The sequence below is a fragment of the Oryctolagus cuniculus genome, chromosome 18, assembly GCF_964237555.1.
Source record: "Oryctolagus cuniculus chromosome 18, mOryCun1.1, whole genome shotgun sequence".
NCBI classification, from domain to species: domain Eukaryota; kingdom Metazoa; phylum Chordata; class Mammalia; order Lagomorpha; family Leporidae; genus Oryctolagus; species Oryctolagus cuniculus.
In genome coordinates, this window is record NC_091449.1 from 51987775 (window position 1) to 52008478 (window position 20704).

At 53.3% G+C, this 20704-nt stretch overlaps 1 protein-coding gene across 4 annotated transcripts in view; it reads left to right on the forward strand.

The window, feature by feature from the left end:
• The window catches only part of TANGO6 (transport and golgi organization 6 homolog), a 208899-nt gene that overhangs the window by 3113 nt on the left and 185082 nt on the right, over positions 1–20704 (forward strand). Inside the window, exons 1-6 of one of the 4 annotated variants that reach the window (XR_011384053.1) lie at positions 1657–1864; positions 11231–11871; positions 14921–15037; positions 15615–15756; positions 16595–16731; positions 18552–18714. Coding sequence is in view for 3 of the 4 variants with exons in the window: in XM_070062636.1 (XP_069918737.1) it covers positions 1768–1864; positions 11231–11871; positions 14921–15037; positions 15615–15756; positions 16595–16731; positions 18552–18714 (1297 nt within the window). In the remaining variant the exon portion in view is untranslated. Of the gene's footprint in view, positions 1–1656; positions 1865–2424; positions 3137–11230; positions 11872–14920; positions 15038–15614; positions 15757–16594; positions 16732–18551; positions 18715–20704 lie in introns of those variants that run through there. The other 3 variants (XM_070062636.1, XM_070062638.1, XM_070062637.1) reach the window with 3 other exon arrangements.

Here is a 20704-nt window from a genome sequence, read left to right on the forward strand (position 1 = left end):
AGCTGTAACAGCCTGGGCTGGGCCAGGCTGAAGCCAGGAGCCTGGAACTCCATCTGGGTCTTCCATAAAAGTGGCAGGGACCCAGGCACTAGAACCATCACCCAGGGCCTCCCAGGTGTGCATTAGCAGGAGGCTGGACCTAGGCACGGTGACTGGGATGCAGGCGACGTGAGTGGCATCATCAGTGCTACACCAGAGGCTTGCCCAGGAACACTGTCACCTAACTTCCCCCGCCCCGCCTCGTGGAGACTGTTGTTACCTTGTTGCTTTAGAGACTAGCAAGTGTTGAGGGAGTTGGGCTGGCAGTCAGAGGAGTGGTGGTGACAGAAGGGGACCTAACCAACCCGAGAAAGGGGTTCCACAAACATGTCCCGCAGACATGCAGGCACCCGTGTGAACTCAGGCTGGCTCTGGAGGGCCGGGCAGCTCCCCAGGGGCCACTTCTGCAGAGCAGGCGCCAGGCGTGGTGTGGTGCTTTTGGCTGTGACAATGACAAGAGAACAAGATGAGCTCTTAGTGAGGTGACCTTTGAATGTCCTGCCAGGATTCACGTGGGTGAAAAGCCCGTTTCCTGTGGTCTGAGTCTCAAATCTATTCTGGTTTTTAAAGATTTATTTCTGGGCTGGTGCCGTGGCTCAATAGGTTAATCCTCCGCCTAGCGGCTCCGGCACACGGGGTTCTAGTCCCGGTCGGGGCACTGGATTCTGTCCCGGTTGCCCTTCTTCCAGGCCAGCTCTCTACTGTGGCCCAGGAGTGCAGTGGAGGATGGCCCAAGTCATTGGGCCCTGCACCCCATGGGAGACCAGGAGAAGCACCTGGCTCCTGCCATCGGATCAGCGCGGTGTGCCAGCCGTGGCGGCCATTGGAGGGTGAACCAATGGCAAAAGGAAGACCTTTCTCTCTGTCTCTCTCACTGTCCACTCTGCCTGTAAAAAAAAAAAAAAAAAAGATTTATTTCTTTGAAAAGCAGTGTGGCAGAGACAGCGAGATCTTCCACCTGCTGGCTCACTCCCCACAAGGCAGAAGCCAGGAGCCTAGAGCTCCGACCCCTGTCACCCACCCAAGTACCCGGGCCCTCTCCCACGGCCTTCCCGGGATCACCAACTACTGGCTGGTTGGGAAGAGGATGGAGCACTCTGGCACGGGGTGCTGGAATCACAAGCTGCAGCCCCCTCCGCGTCCCGTGTGACACAGGGCCTGGCCTTAATGCACGCGGTGCAACAACCTGGAAATAGAACCGCTGGGAACGCTAGTTCAACAGTGACGTCACCAAAGCCGTAACATTCACGACCGGTGTGTGTGTGTTCAGTGCTTACTTTAAAATGCTACATAGAGGAAGGCAACAGGAGCCCGCGTGGTGGCGCCGCGGGTTCAGCCCCGCGCCGGGACCGCCGCACCCCATATGGGAATCCTATGTGCGCGCAGTCGGGGCTCTGCGGGGAGTGACCCCGCGGACCGGGGATCTCGCTCTCCGACCTGCGTCTCCTGACACGGAAACAAATACTATTTTCACGGGAAACGATTTTTCTGTACGGCCCCCACTATTCAGCTGTTGATCCCATGGAGTTTCCGAAATGGCGTGCCCAAACCCGGACGGGAACGAAGAGCGGCACGAGGGGGGCGTTCCCGCCGTCAGCCCCGCCCCACGCTTTCCCGCACGCCCCGCCCCCTCGGCGCCGAGTGCCTCTCGCCACACTCAACATGGCGGCGCCGCCGGCCCGCTCTGGGGCTTAGCGCACACCGCTAGCGGCGTGTTCCACTCCAGTCATGGCGGCCCCCAGGCAGGCAGTGGGCAGCGGGGCTCTGGAGAGCTGCGGTCTGGACCTGATTTTGGAGGCGCTGAAGCTGCTGCTGAGCCCGGGAGGTGAGAGGACGCAGCTCGGCGCCGGGCTGGCCTGGGACTGTCAGGGGCGCCAGTCGTCCAGGCCCTCCCCGGGACCCTCCCCCTCGCCGCCGGTGGGGCGTTGGGCATCGTCCGCCCAGCCTCGTTTTACCCCAGAGAAAACCGGGGCTGCAGGCGGGCCTGGGATCGGCTAAATGCCGACGGAGGCCGGCGTCTCTCGAGCGCTTACCTTCTTAGGCTCCTGGATCCGTGGTTTGGTTCCGGGTTGGAACCCGCTTGGCGCGGGATGAGGCGCCCGCAGTGTGGACTGTAAGCTCCCAGCCGCGCGAGGGCGCAGGGTCTCCGGCGGACCCGAGGAGGGAGCAGAGCGGCGCGGGGATGTGCGAGCTGGGTGTGGGCAGTGACCCGGGACTCGCAGGCGCTTCTCGCCTTCCCGGTGGGAGTCTGCAGGGAGAAGCTGGAGCTGGCGCTCTCCCCGGACCGCTGCGTGCTGGAGACTCGGGACCAAGCGGGAGGTCAGGGCCAGAGCTCGGGCTGGAAGCGCAGCCTCTCAGAATTAGGCAGGTTAGGGTCGAGCTAGAGCCCTTGATGTGAGCCGGGACTCGGGGACCCTGCCTGTGAGTGCAGTGTGTACTGGGGGAGGGGATTGTAGGCTTAGCAAGGTGAGGGCACGTGGCGCTATCCCCGGTCTCTGATGTTGACCCCAAACTGCAGAACCTCCTGCCAACTTACACAGTAGCCGTGAGGAGTGAAAAGGAGTTAACAGAACGAGTGCCTACTAAGTGTCAGTTCGCATAGTGTGCTGTTTATGTACCTGTCACTCCTCACAGCTCCCCATGCGATGGGGGTTACTGTATTCCATTTTTACAGTTGCAGGAACCAAGGAAATTGACCAATGAGGCCAGTGTTAAGTGGCAGAGGTAGGATTTGAATTCAGGTTCCCTCCTACTGAAAGTCCGGTAGCTGTTCTCCAAGGCTGTGCCCAAGACCCATACTGCGGACACAGCTTTAACTTGCTAACCGGGAGGTCACTGGCCGTGCAGCGGCAGCCGTGCACGGTGTGACGCAGGACCGGGCTCCCTGAACGGACAGCCTGGATGGGATGGATCGTCTGTCACAAGCGCATGTCCGCAAAAAGCTCCTGGAAGTTGAACGTTGTGAAAAGACCACACATGGATTTCAAACGTTTGCACGACATAAACTCCCCTTTTAGTGCCGTCTCTCACAGCCTTTTGGAAGCACCCTTGTACTTCTTTCACGGAAGACCCTCTGATCTCCAGGAGTGAGGTGGAGGTGTGTACATGTACTCAGCTGATGAGAATCCAGGCAGACACAGATCTGCTGTCCACTGGTTCATTCCCCAAGCCAGGGCTCCCCGGCCAGGCTGAACCCAGGAGCCAGCAACTCAGTCTGGGTCTCCTGTCTTGGCGGCAAGGGCTCAAGTACTTGAGCCATCAACTGCTGCCTCCAGTAGGAAGCTGGAACCTGGGTCCAGGCCCTGTGGTATGGGATGTGGACATCCCAAGGGGGCATCCTAACTGCACCAAACATCTGTGCCCATAGTAGGTTCTTCATGGCGTGCATCCGTGTTTGCGAAACAAAATAGGAAGAGTAGCACTTTGACATGTTTGCAAATCTTGAATGACAAGCTCATTAGAGGCCATTTGGGCCCAGCAGCTAGCAGGTACCTGTCCCACTTCGCAGTCCCACTTCCTGCCTTGAGCTCCCTGTCCAGCCATAAGGGACACCTGGGGAGTAAAGCAGCAGATGGGAGTTCTGTCTGCTTGTCTGTCTGTCTCTGTGCCTCTCGAGTAAACACATGTTTAGCAATTCTGTTAAAAAGCTACCTGCAGGGGACAGCTGGGGTTTCCTGTCTGCTTTTCCATTTCATCTGTAATGCCAGTTTTGGTTGAGTCCATAAAGAAATCCTAGATTCACACACACACACACATTTGGGAAATGCTTTTCTTACATGCCACACTAACGCTCAGCAAGAGGTGACTTAAAGCCTTGTTGCATTCAGTATGGAAGGGAGCTCACATTAATGAACTTTTAAAAAAAGAGACATTTATTTTAGAGGCAGAGAGAAAGAGAGAGATCTTCCATCCACTGGTTCACTCCCCAGATGGCCACAACGGCTAGAGCTGTGCCAGTCTGAAGCCAGGAGCCAGGAGCTTCTGCCGGGTCTCCCATGCGGGTACAGGAGCCCAAGGACTTGGGGCCTCTTCCACTGCTTTCCCAGGCCATAGCAGAGAGCTGGATCAGAAGAGGAGCAGCCGGGACTCTAACTGGCACCCATATGGGATGCCGGCACTGCAGGCAGCAGCTTTACCTGCTGCACAACTGCACTGGCTCCCGTTAATTAACTTTTGATACCTGGTATGCACATGAGAGAATCAGAGTGTAAAAAACAAGTAATGTGTTAATGTTATTGTGAATTGTCTGACATTGCAGGCCCTCTGAGAGAATTGTGGGGAACCCCTGGTAACCCCAGCCTCCTTATACCAAACTGGCCTCTGCTTTAAGGGAGTGCTGCCATTTATTTTCAGTTCTGTGTAGTTTGTCTTCATCACCAGTAGAGGGCAGAGAAGACCACTTTGTTTGGCGGGCTCGTGGCTAAACTTGGCTGGTCTTAGATTTTGAATCACTTTTGTTCAGTGTTGAGACTTAGCACATAGGGTCACAGGAGTCACCTGGAGGTTGGATGTGCCGACTAGTGGCAGAGTCTTCCTTTTTAGATATGTGTCAGCCAAAGGGACAGACTTTAACACTGTTGGGTCAGAATATTTGCCTTTGACAGTCTTTGAGAAGTATTAGAAAATTCTTACATTTCTGAGTCTCATTATCTTTATAAGGATAATTTTCATGAAATGTATCTTTTTAAAAATTGTATTTGCTTATTTATTTGAAAGGCAGAGACCGAGATCTTCCATCTGCTGGTTTACTCCTCTGATCCCTATAAGTGTGGATAGACCAGGTTAGAAACTCAGTCCAGGCCTCCCACGTGGCAGTGACCCAAGCACCTGGGCCATCATCCACAACCTTCCCAGGTGCACTGGTAGGGAGCAGGATTGGAAGAGCAGCAGCCAGAACTTGAACCAATGCTCTGATATGGGCTGCAGGTGTTGCAAGCTATAGCTTAACTCCTTGAGCCACCACGCTGGCCCAAGCAATTTTTTTTTTAATATTTATTTATTGGGGCCGGTGCTATGGTACAGGGGGTTAAAGCCCCAGCCTGCAGCGGCAGCATCCCATATGGTCACTGGTTCAAGTCCCGGCTGTTCTTCTTCCAGTCCAGCTCTCTGCAATGGCCTGGGAAAGCAGTAGAGGATGGCCCAAGTTCTTGGACCCCTGTACCCATGTGGGAGACCTAGAAGAAGCTCCTGGCTCCTGGCTTTGGATCAGCTCAGCTCTGGCTGTTGTGGTCATTTGGGGAGTGAATCAGCAGGATAGAGGACATCTTTCTCTCTCTCTGGCTCTACCTCTCTCTGTAACTCTGCCTTTCAAATAAATAATTCTTTAAAAAAAAAAAGATTTATTTATTTATTTGAAAGGCAGAGTTACACAGAGAAAGACTCTTCCATCTGCTGGTTCACTCCCCAAATGGTCACAATGGCCAGGGCTAGGCCAGGCCAAACGCAGGAGCCAGCGGCTTGCTTTATTATTATTATTATTATTATTTTTAAGATTTATTTATTTATTTGAGAGAGAGTTACACAGAGAGAGGGAGAGACAGAAAGGTCTTACATCAACTGGTTCACTTTCCAAATGACTGCATTGGCCAGAGCTGAGCTGATCTGAAGCCAGAAGCCAGGAAATTCTTCCAGGTCTCCCATCTGGGTGCAGGGGCCCAAGCACTTGGGCCACCTTCCACTGCTTTCCCAGGCCATAGCAGAGAGCTGGATTGGAAGAGGAGCAGCTGGGACATGAACCGGCACCCATATGGGATGCTTGTGTCATAGGTGGGGGCTTAACCTACTACACCACAGCGCCAGCCCGGACCAGAAGCTTTTTCAGGGTCTCCCATGTGGGTGCAGGGACTCAAGCACTTGGGCCGTCCTTTGCTACTTTTCAAGGCCATTAGTAGGGAGCTAAATTGGAAGTGGAGCAGCTGGGACTTAAACCAGTGCCCACATGGGATGCTGGCTACAGGTGGTGGATTCACTTGCTGTGCTACAGCCCCGGCCTCAGCAATGTGTGTTTAAGGTCCTTCCATGGCCGGTGCCGCGGCTCACTAGGCTAATCTTCCACCTAGCGGCACCGGCACACCGGGTTCTAGTCCTGGTTGGGGCGCCGGATTCTGTCCCGGTTGCCCCTCTTCCAGGCCAGCTCTCTGCTGTGGCCTGGGAAGGCAGTGGAGGATGGCCCAGGTGCTTGGGCCCTGCACCACATGGGAGACCAGGAGAAGCACCTGGCTCCTGCCTGCGGATCAGTGCGGTGCGCCGGCTGAATCACGCCAGCCGCGGCGGCCATTAGAGGGTGAACCAATGGCAAAAGGAAGACCTTTCTCTCTGTCTGTCTCTCTCACTATCCACTCTGCCTGTCCAAAAAAAAAAAAAAAAGAAAAAGAAAAAGAAAAAAAAAAAAAGGTCCTTCCATGTTGTCATGGCTTGGTAGCTGATTCCTTTTTATCTCTGAATAGTACATCATTGCGTAGATATTCTACTGTTTATTTATCCATTCACCTTTTCTGTTTTAAAAACATCTCGGGGCTGGCACTGTGGCGTAGTGGGTAAAGCCGCCTGCAGTACCAGCATCCCATATGGGTGCCAGTTTGAGAACCGGCTGCTCCACTTCTGATCCAGCTCTCTGCTGTGGCCTGGGAAAGCAGTGAAAGATGGTCCAAGTCCTTGGGCCCCAGCACCCACATGGGAGACCCAGAGGAAGCTCCAGGCTCTGTCTTCAGATCGGGCGCAGCTCCGGCCATTGCGGCCATCTGGGGAGTGAACCAGCAGATGGAAGACCTCTCTCTCTGTCTCTACCTCTGCCTCTCTATAACTCTCTGCCTTTCAAATAAATAAATAAATATTTTTTAAAAATCTCATCACTTTTGAAAGGCATCTTCAGTGCTTCCAGCTTGGGGCCACTGTGAATCAGGCTGCTGCATGCATACGCGTGCGGTGTTTCTGAGTGGACGTGAGCTTTCAGCTCATTTGGATAAGGACCGGGAGCACAGTGGCTGGATCGTGTGGTCAGCCGGTGTAGCATGGTAGGAAGCTGCCGGCCTGTGCTCCTGTGTGGCTTTCTCACCAGCGGCACTGGGAGCTCCTGTTGCTGTTCAGTGTGGCCGGCAGTGGACTTTGTCAGTGTTCTGGGCTTTGGCCGTTTTAATAGGGGGATGGTGTAGCTCTTTGTTTCTCACAGTTCCCTGACGGCGTATCTCAGGCTTGTGTTCAGTGTGGTGATTTGCAGCTGTGATGTTCAAGTTTTCAAGGTTCAGTTCATACTGCTCAGTGATTTTCTTTGTGATTTTTTAAAATTTATTTGACAGTGAGAGAGACAGAGAGAAAGGTCTTCCTTTTTTCCATTGGTTCACCCCCAAAATGGCTGCTACGGCCGGCGTGTTGTGCCGATCCGAAGGCAGGAGCCAGGTGCTTCTTCCTGGTCTCCCATGGGGTGCAGGGCCCAAGCACTTGGGCCATCCTCCACTGCCCTCCCGGGCCACAGCAGAGAGCTGGACTGGAAGAGGAGTAACCGGGACTAGAACCCGGTGCCCATATGGGATGCTGGCGCCTCAGGCAGAGGATTAACCAAGTGAGCCATGGCACTAGCCCCTTCTTTGTGATTTTTAGGGTCGCGTTTGGTATTCAGGTTCTGCTGGCCTTAAAATAGAGAAAAAATTTCCCCTGTATTCTCCAAGAGTTTTTGTAACATTGATGTTATTTCTTTCTAATGTGGTTTAGCAGTGAAAGAAGCTGTGTGTGCTTAGAATTTTATCTTAAGGAAGTTTTTTTAGATAAAATAAATTTCTCTAACAGGTCTATTTATATTTTCATCATTTTTTTCTTTAAAAATTATTTATTTATTTGAAAGAGAGAGTAAGAGTGAGAGAGAGAAAGAAATATGTTCCATGGACTGGTTCATTCCCCAAATGACCAAAATGGCTGGGGCTGGGCCAGGCCAAAGCCAGGAGTCCAGAGCTCCATTTGGGTCTCCCACATGGGTGGCAGGGGAATGAAATAATATACAACAGTGAAACTAAACAAATTATGGCTAAGCATAACAAGGAGGGTGAATCTCACAAACACAATGACGAGAAAGGAATTCAATGGTTGTATTTACATGAAGTTTAAAACCGCATAGGACTGTAGCGGTCAGGGATGTATGGTTAAGTGGTGAAACTGCAGAGAAGCAAGGAGGTGATGGCTTTAGAAGTCAGGTTGGTGGTTCTCTGCGTCACGGATGTACCGCTGAGAAGAAGTAAGGGGGTCCTCTGGGGAACTGGCCATGTCGTTGGTGTTTTTTTTTTTTTTTTTTTTCCAAGACTTATTTTATTTGAAAGACAGAGTTACAGAGAAAGTTAGAGCCAGAGAGAGCGCCAGAGAGAGAGCCAGAGAGAGAGAGAGAAAGAGAGGTCTTCCATCTGCGGGTTCACTCCCCAGATGGCCGCAATGGCCGGAGCTGAGCTGATCGGAAGCCAGGAGCCAGGAGCTTCCTCTGTCTCTCCCACGTGGGTGCAGGGACCCATGGCCTTGGGCCGTCTTCTACTGCTTTCCCAGGCCATAGCAGAGAGCTGGATTGGAAATGGAGCAGTCAGGTCTTGAACCGGCACCCATGTGGGATGCAGGCACTGCAGGCTGGGGCTTTAACCCGCTGCGCCACAGCGCCAGGCCCATGTTGTTGGTGTCTGAGTTGTGTATTGTTGTGCCATGTGCATTCTTCCCTTTGTGACTGTTCAGTGAGCTGCACATTTCTGTTTTGTGGGTTTCTGTGTATGTTTTGTGTTTCACAACTAAAGGAATGTAGAAGGCATTGAGCCTGCTCTGTTGAGAACTAGAGCGCTTTTCCGGCAGAGGTGCAAGTGCTTTGTCCAGAGTCCAGAGTGGACCCCATGGCTGATCTGTGCAGAGCCAGAGGGTGAAGGGAAAGAGTTGAAGCTGGAGCTGCAGATGGAGCCCGCCCAGGCAGAGGTTTATGCCACGGTAGAGACACGTGTTCTGGGGTCGGTGTTGTACTTAGCCAGTCAAGCTGCTGCCTGCGATGTCAACATCCCATATGGCACCAGTTCATGTCCTGGATGCTCCGCTTCTCATTCAGTAACCTGCTAATGGTCTGGGAAAAGCAGCGGAAGATGGCCCCTGCCATTCTTGTGGGAGACCCAGATCCAGATGAGCTCCTGGCTCAGCCCTGGCTGTTGCTGCCATCTGGGGAGTGAACCAGCAGATGGAACTAGCAGATGAAGTTTCTCTCTCTCTCTCTCTCTCTCTCTCTCTCTTTCTCTCTTTCTCTCTTTCTCTCTCCTCCCCCTCTTTCTTGTAGCTCTGACTTTCAAATAAATAAATTAATAAATCTTTAAAAAACACATAGAAGACGTATTTGAAAGTACTGAGAGGGTCACGTTTGCTGATGGGTGGAAAACAGATGTGGGATGAGGGGAGCAATGTAAGTGGAAACCAGTGAAGAGGCCATTGCGGTGGTTTAGTATAAAGACGATCATGGCTTGGACAAGGATTGTAGTGGTGAGGTGGGGGAAATGGGAGACTCTGAGAACCATTTTGGATGCACCAAAGAGAAGGCTTAGTGATAGATTGGGTAAAGGAGACGAGGAGATGGCTTTGCCGTGCTGGGGTTTAGCCGCCACTTGCCATCCCCTGTTGGAGCACTGGTTTGAGTCCTGGCTGCTCCACTTCCCATCCAGCTTCTTGCTAATGTGCCTGGGAAGGCAGCAGAAGGTGGTCTGAGTGCTTGGAACCTCGCTCTCCACGTGGGAGATGCAGATGGAGTTCCTGGATCCTGACTTCAGCTTGGCTCAGTCCTGGCTGCTGCAGCCATTGGGGAGTGAACTAGCAAATGGGAGCTTCTCTATTTCTCTCCCCATCTCTGCTTCTCTCTCCCTCTCTCTGATGGTCTGCCTTTCAAATAAACGAACAAATCTTTGAGAAAATCTTTTGGGCGAGAGTTGGCATTGTGGCATGGTGTTAAGCAGCTGCTTGCCGCCATCCCGTATTGGAGTGCCAATTCGAGTCCTGGCTGCTCCATTTCCAATCCAGCTCCTTGCTAATGTGCATGGGAAAGCGGTGGAGGATGGCACAAGTCCTTGGACCTTTGTGAGAGACCTGGATGGAGTTCCTGGCTCCTGGCTTCAGTCTGGCCCAGGCCTGGCCATTGCAGCCATTTGGAGAGTGAACCAGCAGATGGAAGATATCTCCCCCTGCACCATCAGCCTGACTTTCAGATAGATTAAAAAAAAAATCTTTGTAACACATTTTTAAAAAATCCATGCATATAAGGGATCTGCATGATGAAAAACCTGTGCATAAATTTCAAAATTTTTCTTTGCGGGCCAGCGCCGCGGCTCAATAGGCTAATCCTCTGCCTGCAATGCCGGCACCCCAGGTTCTAGTCCTGGTCGGGGCGCCGGATTCTGTCCCGGTTGCTCCTCTTCCAGACCAGCTCTCTGCCGTGGCCCGGGAGTGCAGTGGAGGATGGCCCAAGTGCTTGGGCCCTGCACCCACATGGGAGACCAGGAGAAGCACCTGGCTCCTGGCTTCGGATCAGCGCAATGCGCCAGCCGCGCCAGCCACAGCGGCCATTGGAGGGTGCACCAACGGCAAAAGGAAGACCTTTCTCTCTGTCTCTCTCTCTCACTGTCCACTCTGCCTGTCAAAAAAAATTTTTTTTTCTTTGCATTAAAATAAACTTATCTTTTCTACAAACTTTTTGAAGTATCTGTTGTACTTGATATGTCCCCTATTCCAATTACATGCGAAGTTCTTATAGGGAGGCAGGGAATTCTTCCTTAACTGCGTTAGCACAAGTGGGCATTGCTTTCCAGAGCTGGGCCTCGGAGGATGGACCAGAGTGGGCAAGGGATTCAACATGGAGGGAAGTACGATTTGTATCTTTATTTACTTTTTAAATTTCAAGTATGAAAGGCAGAGAAACAAATCTTCCATCCACTGGTTCACTCCCCAAATGCCCACAACAGCCAGGCTGGGCCTGGCCAGAAGCTGCAGACTCAGTACAGGTCTCCCATGTGGGTGGAGGGACCCAAGTACTTGGGCCATCACCTGCTGCCTCCCAGGGTTCGCATTAGCAGGAAGCTGTATCAGAAATGGAGTAGCCGGGACTTGAACCCAGGCGTTCTGATGTGGGTGTGGGCATCCCAACCAGTAGCCTGCTCCCTGTGCCAAACACCTCTGTGTATTTTTTTTTTTTCTTCAAAAGGATCAGGCTCGAGTTCACTCCAGATCACAAAGCGTGATGTCTTGCTGGCCACTTTGAGGTCTAACCTGTCTGCTTTGGAGGATAAGATCCTGGAGGATCCTCAGTGGAGGAGACTGGCGCTCCTGCGAGAAGAGACGGCTAATGAGGCCGAGTGGCCACAGACCTCCGAGGATGTCACCTGGCGCTTCACCGCCCAAGCCTTGCTGTTGCTGTTGTGCTTGAAGAAAACCATGACCCGCCTTGCAGCTGATTTCAACCCCGAGAGACCCAATCCGAAGACTCCGGAAAGCGCCCCTGCCCTGAGCCCCGACACGCTCAGCATCTCCCAGCAGAAGACGGTCCAGTCCGCTTTGCAGTTTGTGGTCACCCTGGGCATCTGCCCCTATCTCCTGCCCGGCGTCGGAGTCCCCTTGAGACGCAGGACCGAGTTCGGGGCTGTTGTGCAGGACGTGGTGTGTCCTGAGGCTGCCCCGCCGGCACCCCGGAGACTGTACGCCAGCTGCAGGGGCCTCCTGGACGCCGCTCAGCACGCGTCTCTGGCCAGCTTGATCTTCTGCCGCCATCTTGGGGATATTGCAGCAGGCCTGTGCCAGCTGGGCTTCTGCCCAACCAAAAGAAAACCGCTGACACCTGCAGAAGAGGTAACCACCCCCCCAACAAGGTGGGGATGGGGATGTGTGTGGTGTGTGTGTGTATGTGTGTTGTGTGTGTGTGTGTGGTGGGGGTGTGGTGTGGGGGGTGTGTGGTGTGTGTGTAGGGTATGTGTGGGGGTGTGGTGTGTGTGTATGGTGGGGGTGGGGATTGTGTGGGTGTGTGGGGTGTGTGTGTGTGGAGGGGTGTGTGGTGTGTGGTGTGTGTGGTATGGTATGTGTGTATGGTGGGGTGGGGGTGTGTATGGGGTGTGTGTGTGGGGGTATATGTGTGGTGTGGGTGTGTGTGGTATGTGTGTGTGTGGGGTATGTGTGTGGGGTGTGTGTGTGTGTGTGTGTAGTATGTGTGTGGGGTGTGTGTGGGGGGTATGTGTGTGGGGTGTGGAGGGGGAATGTGGGGGGTGTGGTGTGTGTGTGGTATGGTATGTGTGTATGGTGGGGGTGGGGGTGTGTGTGGTGGGGGTGTGTGTGGTATGTGTGGTGTGTGTGTGTGTGTGTGGGGTATGTGTGTGGGTGGGGGGTGTGTGGGTGGGGTATGTGGGGGGGTGTGGGGGGGTGTGTGTGTGGGGTATGTGGGGGGGATGTGTGTGGTATGTGTGTGGGGTGTGGGGGGTATGTGTGTGGGTGTGTGTGTGGGGGAGGTGTGTGTGTGGGGGGTGTGTGTGGGGGGTGTGTATGGGGGGGTATGTGTGTGTGGTATGTGTGTGGGGTGTGTGTGTGGGGTATGTGTGTGTGGGTGTGTGTGTGGGGTGTGTGTGTGGGGGTGTGTGGGGGTGTGTGTGTGGTATGTGTGTGGGGTGTGTGTGTGTGGGGTATGTGTGTGGGGGTGTGTGCGTGGGGTGTGTGTGGGGTGTGTGTGGGGGGTGTGTGTGGTGTGTGTGGGGTATGTGTGTGTGGGGGGTATGTGTGTGGGTGTGTGTGTGGGTGTGTGTGTGGGGTGTGTGTGTGGGGGTGTGTGTGGTATGTGTGTGGGGTGTGTGGGGTGTGTGTGTGTGTGGGGTGTGTGTGGGGTGTGTGTGGGGGTGTGTGTGTGGTATGTGTGTGGAGTGTGTGTGTGGGGGGGTATGTGTGGGGGGGTGTGTGGGGGGGTGTGTGGGGGTGGGGTGTGTGTGTGTGGGGTGTTTGTGGTGGGGGTGGGGGTATGTGTGGTATGTGTGTGGGGTGTGTGTGTGGGGGTGTGTGTGGTGTGGGTGTGTGTGTGTGGTATGTGTGCGGGGTATGTGTGGTGTGTGTGGGTGTGGGGATGTGTGTGGGTGTGTGTGGGGGTATGTGTGTGGGGGTGTGGGGGTGTGGGGGGTTGTGTGGGGGGGTGTGTGTGAGTGGGGTGTGTGTGGGGGTTGTGTGGGGGTGTGTGGGGTGTGTGTGTGGTATGTGTGTGTGGGGTATGTGGGGGGTATGTGTGTGGGTGTGTGTGTGGGGTATGTGTGTATGTGGGGGTGTGTATGTGTGTGTGGGGTATGTGTGTATGTGGGGGTGTGTATGTGTGTGTGGGGTGTGGGGGGGTATGTGGGGTATATGTGGGGGGGTATGTGTGTGTGGGGTGTGTGTGTGGGGGGTATTGTGTGGGTGGGGTGTGTGTGTGTGGTGTGTGTGGGGGTGTGTGTGGGTGTGTGTGTGTGGGGTGTGTGTGGGGGTATGTGTGTGGGGTATATATGTGGGTGTGTGTGTGGTATGTGGGGGGGTGTGGGGGGGGTATGTGTGTGGTGTGTGTGTGTGTGGGTATGTGTGGTGGTGTGTGTGAGTGGGTGGTGGTTAGGTCTTCAGAATGGCGCTGATTGAGAGCACGCGTGGTGGACAGGCAACCCTCCTGGGAGGGGAGGTTGGCGGCTCTGTGTGCTGGGCGCACGGGGAGTTGGTTCCTCCTGCCCTGGTCGTGTGGTGGGACAGCTGTTGCAGGCAGTGTCCTTAAGGCTCTTTTTCCTCTTTAATAAGAGGTGTTTGCCGATGCCTGCCTTGGAAGGTGGTGGTGGGGGTGAAGGACGGTGTGTGCAGAGTGCCTGGCCCTGTCCCTGGCAGTGCTCTTGGAGAAGCTGTTGGTCCCTGGGAGAATTGGGGGTAAACCACGCGGCGTCCTAGCACGCTGCACAGTGCCGCGTGGTCGTGGCCAGTGTTAGGTCAGTGAGCAGCTGAGCACCTGCACTGGGGAAGTCGCTGTGGGGCTTACAGAAGCGTAGGACGTGGCCTTTGTTTTCTTCTTCTTTGTTTTTTGTAAGATTTATTTACTTATTTGAAAGGCAGAGTTACAGAGAGGGAGAGAAAGAGAGAGAGAGAGAGAGAGAGAGATCATCATCCGCTGGTCCACTCCCCAGGTGGCTGCAGTGGCCGGAGCTTGCAGTCCTGGCAGTGCCCACTGCCGGTGCCTCCCTGAGAGGGGCAGCGGGACGGGCTTGTGACTGTGGGCGAGGCCAGGCGGTGCCACTGGGCCTCAGGCAGGAGAGAAGATGAACAGGGAAGCACACGGAGACAACCGAGTGGGAAGGCGGGAGGCGAGCGGACAGAAGGGGGCGCGGGAGGGGAAGCCGGGCGGGGTCCTGGTGGCTGCCACTGTAACAGAGTCTGCTGCCCGTTCGGTTAGTGATGACCAAAGCAGGCCAGGCTACGTGGGTCCCCCAAGCACTATTTGCTGCCCACGTTCCACATGAGTTAAAACACAGGTAACAGGACGAGAGAGGAGAAGCCCCAGAGACAGCTGTGTTGCTCATAGAGGTGGGGGTGGAGGATGTGGCCTGCTGGTGGGGCCCAGTCTTCCTGACTGTGCGCTGCAGAATCGGACAAGCGCTGCTCACTGCAGAACCGCCCTGCACCCCCTGGCAGGGGATTTGCCTCTGCAGAACGTGCAGGAAGGCAGAGCAGAGTGTGCATGCGCAGCTGGCCGTAGGCGCAGTCACGTCTCCTGCCCAGGTGTGGGGTGGGCGAGTGATGGAGAGAGGGCCAGGAGTGTTTTGGAAGCACAGGTGCCGTTGTGCAGTGTTGTGAAACTTTGCCTTCTATCGTCTGCCTGGTTGATACTCCAGTAAAGCCAGGTGTGTTTTTCTTTTAGGTTTTAACGGAAGAGGAAAGAACCCTTTCCAGGGAGGCCTTGAGAGACATCTTGGACCAAGTATATCAGCCGTTAGCAGTCCGGGAATTACTCATTCTCCAGAGAGGATCCCCCCAGGTACTGCAGCCTGGGGATTCTTGTGGGTGAATCATTCATGACTTGTGGCATGCTGTCTTCTCTTCCTGAAAAATTAAATAGCATTAGTTCCCGGTTTCATGGTTGGGTTGAGCCTTACTTCATCTTCCAGATCAGTAAACAGTGTTTGTAAAACTAAGTGACACGGCTGGCGCCATGGATCCATAGGCTGATCTGAATTCAGGAGCCAGGTGCTTCTCCTGCGGCCGGCGCACCGCGCTGATCCGATGGCAGGAGCCAGGAGCCAGGTGCTTTTCCTGGTCTCCCATGGGGTGCAGGGCCCAAGGACTTGGGCCATCCTCCACTACACTCCCTGGCCACAGCAGAGAGCTGGCCTGGAAGAGGGGCAACCGGGACAGAATCCGGCGCCCCGACCGGGACTAGAACTTGGTGTGCCGGCGCCGCAAGGTGGAGGATTAGCCTAGTGAGCTGCAGCGCCGGCCCGTCCTTTTTCCTTTTGTAAGGAAAAGCTGCTCTCTGAGGTCCGTGACATCAACACGACTCGGTGTGCACGTGTGGAGGCCATTCAGGGCTCACACCTTCCACTTCCTGTTTTCAGTCCTGCACAGATGGGAAGACACAGCCTGGAGCCCGGGCCCCGGCGTGGCTGCGACGTCTCTGTGGGCAGCTGCTCTCTGAAAGGCTGATGCGGCCCCGTGGCGTGCAGGCAGTGGTGCGGGGCATGTTGGAAGGAGCAGGAGGTGAGAAACTTGGGCCCTGTTTCCCTTTGAGTCAGATCCTGAGGCAAGCCGGGGGTATCCGCGTTTGCCTTCAAACAGACAAGGAGCTGAAACCCGGAGGCCCCTTAGTGAGCTGCTTTTTGGAACAAACTCGTTTTCTTGCTGTTTTTCCTGCTTTCTTGAAAGTAATGCTGGAGAGACTTCTGTAAAGGAGTCTTTTGTTTGCTTTCTTAAACTTTATTTAACTTGTTTGAAAGGCAAAGAGACAGAGAAAGAAGGGGAGAGGGAGAGACAGAGGTCAGTCTTCTATGCCCTGATTCACTGGCCGGGGCAGGCCAAGCACAAGCCAGAAGTCTGGAATTCCATCAGGGTCTCCCACGTGGGGCAGGGACCCGAGTACTTGAGCTGCCTCCTGCTGCCTCATAGGGTGTGCATTAGCAGGAGGCTGGGCTTGGGAATGGTGCACAAGTGGCGACTGCATTGCTAGGCCACACGCCTGCCTCATATTCTGTCCCTTTGTAGGATCATTTAAGATGATAAATCTTGTCCCTGTTCCTGCATGGCTGTGGTTTCAGGTAGTCTGGGTGAACTGATCTGTGCAGAGAATGGTAACAGCAGCTAACTCTGAGAAGCTGACGTTGCAGTCCCATGGGTGACCCTGCCGTGGTTATGTGCTGGTTTTCTCCGAACAGAAGCCGGCATCGAAAGGAAAGTGCGGAGAGGGAGGTCGTCCAAGGGTGTCGGCAGTTGTCAGCAGGGGAAAGAAACACTTTTCTCCCTGCGTTTTCAGGCCCCTCTGTCACTGGGGCCTCGTGCGGAGCACCGCTCTGAGTGTTTGACGCCTCTCTCGCTGTGGCAGCCGGGGCAGCTGGCGGGAGTGATGCTGAGGCGACGGCCGCCGACTGGAAGAAGTGTGACCTGATGGCAAAGATTCTGGCTTCTTGTCCCCAGCAGTGCCTCTCACCAGAGGCTTACTACAGGGATATCTGCCCTCAGGTAAATGCTGTTTCTTGGGCTCTGCGGGGCTTATCTGCTTCCTCCAGGAGAGAGCTTTCGTGTCCCTCCACTGTGGACAGAAAGCAGTGCCATGATGGAGTTCATGGTTCAGAGAGGCCCTTCTTCTGCCTTGCTTTCTGAAAGGCAAAGAGAGAGTTCCCATCTGCTGGTTCACTTCTCAAATGACTGCAACAACCGGGCGTTGGCCGGAGACAGGATTGGGAGCCAGGAACTCAGTCCAGGTCTCCCATGTGGGCGGCAGGAATCCAGTTACATGAACCGTCACCACTGCCTTCTCCTGTATTAGCGAGAAGCTGGAGTCAGGAGTCAGAGTGGGAGTCAAACCCAGGGACTCTTTGAAGAGAGGTAGGCTTGTTATTTTGTTGTTGTTGTTTTTAAAATTTATTTGAAAGAGCAACAAGAGAAATACACACAAATAGAGAGACAGAGATCTTCTATCTACCACTTCTTTTCCCAGATAGCCGCAATGGCCAGGCCTGAGCTAGGCCAAAGCCAGGAGCCAGGAACTCTGTCCTGGTCTCCCATATGGGTGGCAGGGACCAAGTACTCCAGCAAACATCTGCTGTCTCCTGGACATTAGCAAGAAGTACGCATCCGCAGGAAGCTGGATCAGAAGTGGAGTGGCCAGGCTGTGAACCTGGCACTCTGATGTGGAATGTGGGCACTCCAAGCAGCATCGTGACGGCTGTGTCAGGTGCCTGCCCTAAATGAGACTAAAACAGCTTCTCTCTGGGGAAGTGCAGACACAGCCATCCTTGAGCAGTGATTTCACTGGGCAGTGCTATTCATAATGACAAAATTTGGTGGAAAAACAATGTCTGGAAATTAGAGAGTAACAGCAAATTCTTACAGGCAGCTTGAAAATGATGATTTTGGCCGGCGCCGCGGCTCACTAGGCTAATCCTCCGCCTTGCAGCGCCGGCACACCGGGTTCTAGTCCCGGTCGGGGCACTGGATTCTGTCCCGGTTGCCCCTCTTCCAGGCCAGCTCTCTGCTGTGGCCATGGAGTGCAGTTGAGGATGGCCCAAGTCCTTGGGCCCTGCACCCCATGGGAGACCAGGAGAAGCACCTGGCTCCTGCCATTGGATCAGCGCGGTGTGCCAGCCACAGCATGCCGGCCGCGGCAGTCATTGGAGGGTGAACCAACGGCAAAGGAAGACCTTTCTCTCTGTCTCTCTCTCTCACTGTCCACTCTGCCTGTAAAAAAAAAAAAAAAAATTTTTTTTAAGGAATTTATAACAACATCAGAAGGTTTCAACAAGGCAGAATATTAGGTATGGTCTTAATTAAAAAAGAAAAACAATTATACAGAAAATGTATTGGAAAGAAATATACCAAACATGTTTATGGTGATTTGGAAGACTTTAATTTTTTTCCTTAAAACTTACAATGGTGCTGTGGTGCTGTGGGTCGAGCCTCCACTTGCAACACCACATCCATTACTGAAGCGCCAGGTTGAGTCCCAGCTGCTTCCAATCCAGCTTCTTGCTAATGTGCATGAGAAGGCAGTGAGTGACGGCTCAGGTGCCTGGCTCCTACCGCCCATGTGGGTCCCATGTGGGAGACTGGGTGGAATCCCTGGCTCCTGCCTTCCACCTGGTCCAGACCTGGCTGTTGCAGTCGTTTGGGGAGTGAATCAGCGGATGGAAGATCTTGCTCACTCTCTATCCCTCTCTCTCGGTAACTCTGCCTTTTAAATAAATAAATCTTGAAATAAAAAGAAAAAAATTCTACCAAATCAGTGTTACTGCAATAAGCTCATTTTTTTGGCTTTAACAAATGAATGCTTTTTCTTCTAGATTCTGGATTTATTTCACTTTCAAGATAAGTTGACAGCACGACAATTTCAGAGAGTTGCCACCACCACCTTCATAACCATGTCGAGAGAATGCCCACAGTTGGCAGCAAAATACCTGCTCCAGCCAATGCTAGCACCTCTTCACCGATGTGTGAACACAGCAGGTGAAGAAGGGGGTCTGGGAGCTGGGTGGTTCGCCTCTCACGGATCTTCTTCTGCCTTTTCAGATTCAAATAATTTAGGTGTATGGTATTTCAGCATCTAGTTTCACTTTTCCCCCTCAAATTTTTATTTTGGGCAATTTACTTCATGGAAATTTCAAGAAGAGTACATTGGATCACCCATAAACACTTCCCCAAGGTTGACCAGATGTTCACATTCTGACCACGCTTGTTTTCTTCATGTCTGTCTTCACACGTAAACCTGTTTTTCTTGGAGCATTTGACAGTTGGTTATAGAGATTGGGATACTTAAGCGTGCATCTCCAAAGAAAAGTGTCAATCTCCTACATAACACAATGCAGTGATCACATGCGATACTCCCATCTGATGTGCAGATTCTATCAAATGTCTCTCAGTGTTCCAATACTTTCCTTTATAACTATGTTAAATTTTAATTTGCTTACTTTGTTGTTTGAGGGTCAGAGAGGCAGAAAAAGAAAGAGATAGGCAAGACAGCTGCTGTCTGCTGGTTCATTCACCAGATACCCATAATAGCCAGGCTGAGTCAGCAAGGAACTAAATCCAGGACTCCCTCTCAGATGGCAGGAACCTAACTATTTAAGCTGTCGCCTGTCACCTCCCAGAATGCACATTAGCGGGAAGCTGGACTCTAGAGCAAAGCTGGGACTCAAACCTAGGCACTTCAGAATGGGATGGGGTGACCCAACCAATGGTTAATCACTAGGATAAATGCCTGGCCCCATAGCTGCTTGTATCTTTATTTGAAAGGCAGAGAGACAGAGAGACAGACAGATCTCTCATCTACTGAATCATTCCATCAAATACCTAAACAAACAAGGCTGAGTCAGGCTGAAGCCAGGAGGTGGAACTCAATCTGCGTCTCCCATGTGGGCAGCAGGGACCCAACCATCCAAGCTATCTTCAGTTTCCCAAGGTGCGCAGTAGCATAAAGGTGGAATTGGGAACAGACCTGGGACTTGACACAGGTGCTCTGACATGGGATGCAGGCGTCCCCATAGGCGTCTTACCCACCAGACTAAGCACCCACCCTACAGCTACTTTTTAGAACTCTAGGCCGGCACTGTGGCTCACTAGGCTAATCCTCTGCCTTGCGGCGCCGGCACACCGGGTTCTAGTCCCGGTCGGGGCACTGGATTCTGTCCTGGTTGCCCCTCTTCCAGGCCAGCTCTGCTGTGGCCCAGGAAGGCAGTGGAAGATGGCCCAAGTGCTTGGGCGCTGCACCCCATGGGAGACCAGGATAAGCACCTGGCTCCTGCCTTCGGATCAGCGCGGTGCGCCGGCCGCAGCGCTCCTGGCCACGGCAGCCATTGGAGGGTGAACCAACGGCAAAGGAAGACCTTTCTCTCTGTCTCTCTCTCTCTCACTGTCCACCCTGCCTGTCAAAAAAAAAAAAAAAAAAAAAAAGAACTCTAGAGTCCTAGCAAGAGCCATGCACTAACTCTACTTGTTCTGTCTTGTTAGTCTCCTTTAATGCAGGTTAAGACAGCTGCGTTGCCTACCGGGGTACCTGGATTCCATACCTGGCTTCCGCTCCTGATGCTGGCTCCCTGCTGGTGCAGAGGGTCAGAGGCAGTGATGATGGCTTGAGTAGTTGGGTTCCTGCCACACACGTGGGAAACCTGGATTGAGTTTCGAGCTCCCAGCTTTAGCTCAGCTCAGGCCAGGCCTCCGTGGGCATTTGGGGAATGAACCAGCAGATGGGGGATCTATTTGTCTGTTTTTCTGCCACTCAAATAGATGAACTTAAATTTTGTTTTTTTTTTAAATAGGCTAGTTCCATGGTGTTTTGTTTGTTTTTCACCAGGACATTTTTGGAGAGGCTGGGTTTTAGCATGTTCCTCTGCTTGATTCCTCCTGTTTCCATCCAGGTTAGGCGTTTTGTTAGAAATGCTGTGTAGGAGGAGCACACACTGCCAGCTTAGAGATAGCAGGTGAGAAATTGCATCATCCG